The 9,799-nt window shown below is 46.4% G+C and overlaps 1 protein-coding gene across 1 annotated transcript; it reads right to left on the bottom strand.

Annotated features, from left to right (window-relative positions):
* Positions 1 to 1,418: 1,418 nt before the first annotated feature.
* Positions 1,419 to 3,209, bottom strand: LOC142790313 (uncharacterized). The gene is made up of 2 exons (XM_075885245.1): positions 2,894 to 3,209; positions 1,419 to 2,088 (listed from the first exon to the last, which is right to left on the bottom strand). The coding sequence occupies exons 1-2, from the start codon at positions 3,207 to 3,209 to the stop codon at positions 1,853 to 1,855; spliced, it is 552 nt and encodes a 183-aa protein (XP_075741360.1). The 3' UTR covers positions 1,419 to 1,852.
* Positions 3,210 to 9,799: the final 6,590 nt, after the last annotated feature.

Raw genomic sequence — 9,799 nt, 5'->3', positions numbered from 1 at the left:
TGTTCCGGCTGGGTTTCTATGCGCTGCTGCTGCTGTTTTTCCTGTAATTCAAAAAGGAGCTTCTGGTGCTCGATGTTGAAGCGCCATTTTTGCTGCTCCAGCTGCTGCTCCAACAGCTGCACTTGCATTTTATGCAGCTCCTGCTCCCGCTGCACTTGCATCCTGTTCATTTTTCGTTGGTGAAAGCTGCTGCTTACGCAAGCGCAGCTCCAGGGCATGCAGCTGTGCCTTGCGCTTCTCATCAGTTTTCAGTGCCTCCATTCGGGCCGTAGCTTCTGGGGCGAGCACACGCTCTATGGCTGCTAGGCGGCTTCGCGTTGATTTCGGCCGTTGGCGTTCTCCTGCACCAACTAAATTTTCTCCATTTTCTTCTGGAGCTGCTGCTGCTGTTTGTGACTCCTCGTTTCCAGGAGCAACTACTGCCAAGGTGTGAGAGGGACAGCTTGCGCAAGCACCTTCCGTGGGTGGCTATGTAGTCTGAGGTCCTGGGGAACCAGCACCCTCGCTCGATCGCAGTTGTGGCTGAATTGTCTCGTCTGCACACACACAATACAGTACAATTGCATAAGGTAGGGAAACGTAACACGTGTAAGCAGTGTCAGCATGACTGTTAGATGCTGCTGCAAGTATAAATACAAGCACGTTTTATATCACGCATCATCCGGGTCATGCCCGGCCTGTTACTTGCACACATAACTCATAATACTGTTCTGTCCAACCTCAATATCGCTATGGCAGTAGCTAAGAGAGCTTTACTGCGGAATACCTCAGCAGCATTTTATTTAAAATAACTTTACCCACATCCTTTTTCTAAGTGTGTGATATATGTTAACCACATATTTCATGCAAAAGGCAGGCTTAATATTACATAAAACTGTAGAAATAACTTATCTTCAATACTCCTGTTTTATGTTAGTCACGCAACCCGAGAAGCCATGTCGCTAGCACTTTTATAGTTGCATGCAGTTGGACCGTATGACTAGCGGCGCCTGTGCTCCCGATGTCGGCAAACCCATAGCTCTTGGCGACTCCAACATCTGGCCATGGCATGAAATCGGTTGTGTCTGCACATACAAAAGAAGCAGAACTTGTGCTCTGCTGGCATGCGACGTAATCAGAAAAGCCTCTTTATGGTACAGGCACAAATATTTGTGTGTTTCCATGCTTCTACGTGAACACGCGACATTTTTAACAAATCAGTACGTGATGGAAATATAAAAAGTAATAACAGTTGTAAATATGAAAATAAATAATGTGAGCTGGTGGCATGCAACACCGTCACTCTGCAAACATACAAGCCCCTTGCCAGTAATCACACATACACATGGTGACAGATACTTCATGTACATGCATACGGTATCAGACACAAACACAATAATGAAAGCGACTGTCCTTCACGAATATAATCAGTTGGCAAATTCTATCCCTGGCAAATGAAGAGTACTAGCTCGTGGGCTAGTCAGCCTCTTGCTGCCGGGAAGTGGCGCTGGGAAAAGGGCATCTGCACACAAAAGCAAAGTTGAAATACAATTCCAAAGTTGGGCTTATTATAAGGCCACCCATGATGTGAAATGTATGTGTCACACAAGTACTTGCTGAACCACGTCAAATTATGCTAGGAACGTTTTAAAAGAGTAATAGCAGGCTTATTACATAGCATTACTTTCTGTTAACACCATGGCATGTTCTTGTAATGAGAATGAGAATTATTAGTACATGTAAATTTTAGTAAAATGGATATGCAAATGGTAGGAACAGAGGCATTAGTCACAAAACAAAACAACATATAAACGCAACACCTCCCACATTGTATACATCCATAAGTTGATGCAATATAGCAGTACGACAGTTGCTACAACTGACAGTTTTTGCCCATTCGTCTTTTACCAAGCAGCTCTTCCGTGTTGTCTTGGCTACCAGTGAGCATGTTCTCGAAAATCCGCGACGGCGATAAAAAAAGCACTGGCTGATTGAGGTGGACTCCATCGCTGTCATACGGGTTCTGGAGCGGTGTCCCCATGTGTGATGCCGCCACTTCAACAAGCGCCAATAAGGGGCTCATTGGCCGGCAGGTAGATGGCCCGCCCCCTAAGGTGCGAAAATGTTGTTACGTGGATACATTGAAATTTGAAGTGACAGCACAAGGAAAGTGCTTAAAGAAGACAACGCATATGCGAGAGAAATAGGCAGCGAAAATTTATGGTACACAGATAACTATTTAATGTACTACTACTACTACCCATTTATTTATTTATTCATCAAACCTTTTAAAGCCCAATAAGAAATCGAGTAAGAGGGGCTAGTACAAAGTAAATAGAGAAATATACATCAGTAAATACAAGAAAAGAAATTAAGAAAAAAAAACTGTACAGTGATTTAAGTTGGAGAAAAAATTAAGTCCTGCAAAAATACACAGGAATACTGACAAAGAAACCAAAACTTGCACTTATATATAATATATATGTATATAGAGTGCAAAGCACGTTCAAACAGAGCAAAAGCATTTCTTAATTCATAATGAAATGACACACTTGGCACCCGATGGCGAGAAAAAAGTGCAGGAAGATTTTGCCGAAAAAAAATGAACGGTGATGACGTGATGCTATTTAAAAAAAATGTTTCTGCAAGTAAAAAACCATCACCCCTTCCCCTGAGGTAGAACCCTGTGCAAGCCTATGACTCGCACAATTCTTGCAGGTACACATTTATTTACGACATATAATTCAGAGCGGAACCTATGCCCTAATTAGGGCGTTTTCGGATAGCTTACGCAAGAGACGCAGTTTGAAAACTCATATATGACCCCCATACGCAAACGCTACGCCCACGAGGCCTGCTAACTTAATGCTATTCGAAACTCCGCGCTTACAGTAGTAAACAAACGTAAACTTACCTGTGGCATACAAGTTTCGCTTTTCCTCTGACTGCTTCTTCTTCCACTTGGACTTTTCATTGTCCCACAACTTACGCAGCTGTGCCAACGTAACGCGACGAATGCCTGGTTGGCTGTTGTATTCGCTCGTCAGCTTTTCCCAGACACTGTCCTTAGCGCGCTTGGTGAGCGCGTCAGTTCTCTTGTTTTCGATAACTGCCTTGTGCCGCGTCGCCAGATTGACAAGCAGTTCACGCTCCTCACGCGTGAACACGAACCGCGTTGCGGTGGTCTTCCTGCCGTCACGCGCGACGCCACGATCGTCGTTGAAAGACATTGCACCGTTCGTCAGTACGGCACCATGACATGAGGTGCAACAAAACTTCGTTCACGCGTGCAAACGAGTCTTCGCAAAACCAGCATCTAATCCTGGCGGCTTCGTCTCTGGCGTGGCTTGGCTAATATGGTGCCTCCCCGATATCGAAACTAGCTTATAGTATTTGAAATCTCGCTAATTACTTCCACCGTATACACATTTAATGACAGTCAACACTTTTTTAACCTATCCAAAGTGTTTCAACCTAAATTTGTGTTATTTAATGTGGTATTTTATCACATACCCTCGCAACCAGATGCGTCTTGCGTAAGTCAAGTCATAGCCTCTTATATACTTTTTGTGCCCGCTCGATCCCCGCGCTTTCCATTCTATTGCATCGTCGCGTCTAGTTCGAGCCAAGCCGACAGGGGGCGCCGGCAGCCCTGGGGAGTGGAGACGACGCGTAGTCTTTCTGCTTACTCAGTGAGCATCCCAGAAAGCATAAATATCTTCGACGCAAATGTAAAAACGCAGTATTATATTCATCCTGGACAACTTTACCATCGTCAGCAAGCATTACCGTGAGTAGAAATGCATCATACAAGTAAACATAAGCGTATGAATGCGGATTGCGTATCGCGTTGTCTGTGCACGCGCTGCGTCGTGTTCACGATAAACTGATGCGCTAAACTCATACTTGTCCCCAAGGATATTAAGTCCCCGGTACCCTAGAGCTTCATAGGTGAATCCACAATACTTGTAGCTGCCTCGCCGCTTTAAAAAGATATAAGAAAGCGACATGACATCACCACATGACGGCTCCTTACTTTAGCGGCATTACGTTGCGAAGCACAACGCTGCAGGTTGGTTTCGCAGCCTCAAAGTCGCATTTTGACGAATATGAAATGCAAATATGCTGCGTACGTGTGTGTTAAAACATGGCCTTTTTCTCGCCGGCAGGTTTCCTGCCAGCGCGCAGTCTCGACGGCCACGGTGAAGAGTTTCATCTGATCAAAATTAATCCATAGTCCTATATTACGGCATGCCTCGCATCTTCATTGCGGTTTTGCAGTAAAACCCGAAACTCAAGTGACAACGCTTGTTACTTTGTTCTGGACATCAACTTTTATTTTGTTGGTATTCTGCGAAGATGCATATGGTGCATAGGAAATTCCTAACATCAATGAAAGAAAAATAGTACAGTCAGTCAAGCAGCCGTAAAAACACAATTCAAAGTTTTAGAACTTTTCTCGACAAGGGCTTGTGGTGAAGTGCCTTCCTCACATCGTGTTTGTTAGTCACGCCCAGGGCGTAGTTCGTGAACACAGGCTTGCAAAATTTCATGCAAACAAGCTCCAGAAACTGCAAGCGGTGTTCAATGCAAACATGCTTAAAAACTTCACTGTTTGCCATAGCAGAAACAGCATTGCTGACTGTTTCCTGCAGAGGCCTTGGTATTGCTCTGCGCTTGCTTAAAATGAGTTCAGTGTACTTCTTTAGCGCGTACAAAACATGAACAAGCTCACTTGAGGGGTACAGTAGCCCACCTCTGTCTTGGTGCCTAATCAGACTGTCAATGGGGGCTGAGGACGCTGGCTTTGCGACAACTGAAATGCAGGGGCTGCAAGCAATCTTTTCTTGTATGACACTGGCCACGAAGCCTCCCACCATAGCAAGTGCTGCTGTGTCCACAGTCGGAAGCAAGCTTGCGGGACTTCTTAGGAGGTCTTCAAGAAGCTTCCTAGCTTCTACTGGAAACTGACTTGCTTGAACTTCTTTCTGTTTGCTTGTAACTTTAAGTGCATCTGAGCCATGGCTTGATGAATCCACTACGTTACTGGTCTTTGAAGCAGAAATTATGCCAGTTTTTAAGGCCTTTTCAACACCAGACAAAACTGACCGAACGTCAGTCTGATCATTACTTCCTGCTGACCTTCTTATCCATCCGAAAAAGGATTCAATCGGGTCAGACGAGAATTTCCCCGTCAGCACAAACTTGAAGGAGACTACATCTAGTAGGTATTTGGTGCACTCAACATTAGACATCGTAGTCAGCATAAGTGCATGATACGTTTCCTTAGTGAGGAACTGCTTTGGCTGGAAGTCACGTCTCAAATCTTCAAGGTATTCGAGGAAAGATGACATGAGCCACACAAGGCGCTCATCAGAAGCAGACTCGTACTGCTTGCAGTCTGGCATATTCTTGTGTATGTGTTGGACACAGTTACTCACGTCCATTAAGACAAACCATCGATGCACTGTGTCCATGAACTCAATTGGTGGGCCTGATTCAGCAAAGGTGATGTCAGACGTGTGTCCAGCTTGCTCTTGCAACAGTTTAAACGCTGCTGTAACTGCAGGAGAGAAAAGCTGAGCAGCTTTGTGGACGTTCATGGCTTCAATACTTGATGGAAATACATGTTTCCGTGTGAGGAATCGTACAGGTTTGATTACACTCCCCTGTTGCATCTTGTACAGGCTCTTCACATGAGAGGATGTAACTTCACTGTTTTTTCCCATGTCTCGGGCCAGGAACTGCGACCTGATATTCTTTATCAGATGGCATTGATCAAAGGCAATGAACAACTTTCGGTCGGGATCTTGGGGATGCTTTATAGAATGCTGCAGTTTCCCACTGCAAAGCATTTCCAAAGCAAGGACATTAATTTTGTGATTGTCCGTCATAATGCGCATTACAATGAAGCCAGCTGTCTCCACTTCCTATAGCACATATTTCATCAGCATGAACAGTTGCTGTCCAGTGCAGTTCTTGGTGAAAAAATACCCCACGGGTATTCGAATGTGCACAGAGAGCCCTGACAAAATAAAACACAACAGTGAATTTGCTAGGACTGGTTCCCCTTTTGTTGGTGTTCCACAATCCTTACCCAAGTCCACCTCTCCAACGAAGGCATCTCTCTGCTTGTTGTATTGCAGGCGTTGCCGTATTCTCAATTCGCCAACAACCAGAGAACACACTTTCGCTTGCTGGGGGCTCAGATTTTCTAGTTCTGCTTTCGGACGCTCTTTCACGAGACTTGTAAATGCCACTTCACCAGTAGTCACGCCCAGAAACCTCTGTAACGTGGCCCTGCTTGGAAGCTTCAAGAGATTTTTCTTATAAATTCATAGGCCTTTGTTGACAAATTTCTCAATACAATGCAATTACGAACAGTAACCTCGGAGTAAGTAGGTCTGATTTTGGCGAAATTGTTTACCTGGTCAACGAGGATGCAGGCCCCTACGTGCTTTTCTCGTGCAGCTTCAACTACCTTGGCCAAAGTAGTCAAATTTCAATCTTCTTTTAATTGCTTCAGTTCTTTTTTATATTTGTCAATTGTTTCACGAAGCCGTTGTATTTGCGTCTTTAAATCGCGCTCCTTTCGTCTGAATTTCTGACGTTCTAAAACAGAAATACTACTGCGAACATCTACCTGGGTGGCTTCGTGCTTTGAGGTAGGTTCAGAAGGAGCATCCACCTCAACTTGTAGTGGTACGGTGAAGCACGGAACTTCTGCCAGACCCGGAGAGCTAAAACTTGAGGTAATCCGCAGGCACGGTGTCTTCATCGGCTCCAACAAAAAGGCCTGTTGCAGTCCCTGTCTTGAGAGGCCGCGCAGCAGCGTTGTCAGTAGCAAGCGCTCGTTTCCTCGCAGCCGCATCACTCCGCGGTTTCTTCGGCTTCGGCTGCATGTACTACGGGTAGTCGTCGAACACACTGGGAGTTGCACTCCTCTTGAGTTTTCGAGTTTTACATCCTTCTTTGTAGTCCGTCAGGAGAAAATGTCGGCTGCACACAACGGAGTAGCGTGATGTCGTGTTCGGCATCCAGTCTTTCCTAGCGATGGCTTTCAACCAGGCAGCCCTCGCTTCACTGTCACTAGGAATTTTATGAAACGAAATCCCCGGTACCTTACGTTTCGCATCAGATTTGCACTTTGGAACACAGCAGTAGGCCATGGCATCACGAGAACACGCACAAGTTCTTCAATCGCGGGAACACAACGCGCACATCGACTGCGGCGATCCAAGGCGAACTGCCTTCACGCTCCCCAGGGCTGGTGGCGCCATCTCTTGGGGAACAGCGTCAGCCGGTGGGAGAGCGCGGACGGAGGCTCTGCCTCCTTCGAGCGGGCACAGAAAATATAGGAGGCTATGCTCAAGTGAAGGAGCGTTTCTCGAGTCGGCCCTTGGCGAAGGAGCCCTCGAGTAGCGTTCATGAAACACATCGGCTCCTTGAGTGGAGGAGCACGCTCTAGCTTGACTTCGTCAAGTCGAGGGGAGCCCTTGAGTGAAGGAGCGTTTGTGAATACGGGCCTTAGAATCTCGTTTTAAGTGCGTTGAAAACATACGAGCAAAAGGCACCGAAAGCGCTCATTTGTGGCTTACGCCTTTGTATAAGCGGTAAAATAGTCAGCGAATGGCATGCTGATAGCCCTTCCTGCACCACGGTGCATCGCGCATGGTTAACACATTTGCACCGCTTCATTAGGTGCTGCATTGATTAGTGTTTCAGTATCATAATAATAAGTGGCATACACGTTTTATGAGTGTGAATATTAAAGTGGACCTTGTGTAATATTTAAATGCCAAGTAAGAGCCCACCAAGAGAGAATACTGCCCGACAGTGCGAATGCGAAGCCGCCACCCTTTAGTGCGCCTCTCGAATCGTGCAGCAGAGAACGCGAAGTTGCGGCCAGTGCACGCCCCATGGTCCCGGTGCTGGCCAAAGCTCACTATCAACACCCATTCACCTCTGCGCAGCACAAAGGAAGGCTCCTCGCCTACAGTTAACCTCGGGGAATCTGAGGAAAGCGCCGCAATATTTCGAAGAAGCCAGCCTCGGCATGGGGCTGGTCGTACCTTGGCTTCGGGGAAAGACGCATTGCGACTATGCCTAGGCAAAGTTCTCAACGGCTCCAGTCCTTGGTTTAAAGTTCTCCCGGCCATGCACCAACGACGTTCATTTAGTGACACCATCAGATAGTTTATCGCGCTGAAATGCCACATAGCAATGCCAAGGAGTGCAACTTTCACACAAACATTTTCGGTTTCATTGAGAGTGTCTTTGAAAGAATAAGTAGAGCGGCGCAGTTTTCGGGTCTGTCGCAGAAGTACAACACAACAAAAACAAAAAAGTGCGCGATGCACGTGCCTTGATTTTGGCAAACACTTGTTCAATTCACTTCTCTACTGACAAAATTTATGAGCAATAAACTACTCACTGCCTTTCTTCAAAGCGCGAATTCAACTAAGGTATGTCGCGGCGTGGTTGCGGCAATCGGAAACTATGGCGTATGCTAGCGACGTTCGCTTGGCGACGCCATTCCCTAGATTATCGCTGAAATTCCGCATAGCAAAGCCAAGGAGTGCATCTTTCCCACAAAAACTTTACGGTTCACTCAGGAACTGAATACGAAAACATTCACATACCTGAAATCTAGACGTAGACAGTGGGACGAGGTTTCCCAAGATGGGGCACACCGCAATGGCTTGTTTAAGGTCCTCAAATCTGCCATTGGTCAGAGTGTACGGCCTCTTCGTGTGAAGGTGAGGCACGTCAATCAGACATTTCACCACATGTGACATTCTTATCACCACTTGAAGGCAAAGACCACAGTGGCAACAGGTAACCCGTGCAATTATCGAAAGTGTGCGCCGCACGTGTATCCAAAGGACATCTGCGCGGTGCAATCGGCGGAGGGTAGCTTCATCAACGCGAATCTCTGCACATGCGCAGTTCATACTCATGGACCTGAGATCCCAGTGTATAGAGAGAGTCGGGTGAATCGGTGAAGCAGTGACACACAGCGTGATGATTACGCCGGAAAATTTCAAGGCGCTTCTGACAGGTAGACTGAGAGTTTTTTCACGCGCGGTGCGTTTGCGAACTGAAGCGCCGACAAATTGTCAAGTTTATTAACGTGATATCAATAGTGCTCGTTCCGTAGTGTATCTGGCATCGGCGGCGTATGACATCGTTGGTAGAGAACGAAAAATGGCGCGTAAAATGACCGTCATCTCGCCCATCCGTACCCTCCCAGAAGCTCACTGCATGGAAACGCATGGATCGCGTGACCAGCTCTCCTCGTCTCCGTGGTCATAGAATATAGCGTGCGTTGCGCGAGCTGGCGCAACATAATGCCGTTAAAGACAGATAGCTGAAAATAGTCAAAAAGAGCTCACACTGCAAGGCACTTTACCTGCAAGCGGGATAGTCAAGCGGAAGCATACACTCCATCAGTTTTGAAAAGTTCTTAGAATCTCGTTTTAAGTGCGTTGAAAACATATGAGCAAAAGGCACTGCAAGCGCTCATTTGTGGCTTACGCCTTCGTATAAGCGGTAACATAGTCAGCGAATGGCATGCTGATAGCTCTGCCTGCACCACGGTGCATCGCGCATGCTTAACACATTCGCACCGCTTTATTAGGTGCTGCATTGATTAGTGTTTCAGTATTATAATAATAAGTGGTGTACTCGTTTTATGAGTGTGAATAATAAAGTGGACCTTGTGTAATATTTAAATGCCAAGTGAGAGCCCACCAAGAGAGAATATCGCCCGACAGTGCGAATGCGAAGCCGCCACCCTTTAGTGCGCCTCTCGAATCGT

The sequence above is a fragment of the Rhipicephalus microplus genome, chromosome 2 (genome assembly GCF_043290135.1).
Source record: "Rhipicephalus microplus isolate Deutch F79 chromosome 2, USDA_Rmic, whole genome shotgun sequence".
Taxonomy (NCBI): domain Eukaryota; kingdom Metazoa; phylum Arthropoda; class Arachnida; order Ixodida; family Ixodidae; genus Rhipicephalus; species Rhipicephalus microplus.
Note: the sequence above shows the minus strand (reverse complement) of the source record. Positions and strands in the feature narration are given on the sequence as shown.

Excerpts from the sequence above, each read along its gene's own strand:
- LOC142790313 (XM_075885245.1), bottom strand. The coding sequence starts at position 3,209 with ATGTCTTTCAACGACGATCGTGGCGTCGCGCGTGACGGCAGGAAGACC. Across the intron at positions 2,089-2,893 it reads GCGAAACTTGTATGCCACAG|GGGGCGGGCCATCTACCTGC; the intron begins GTAAGTTTACGT and ends TTCGCACCTTAG.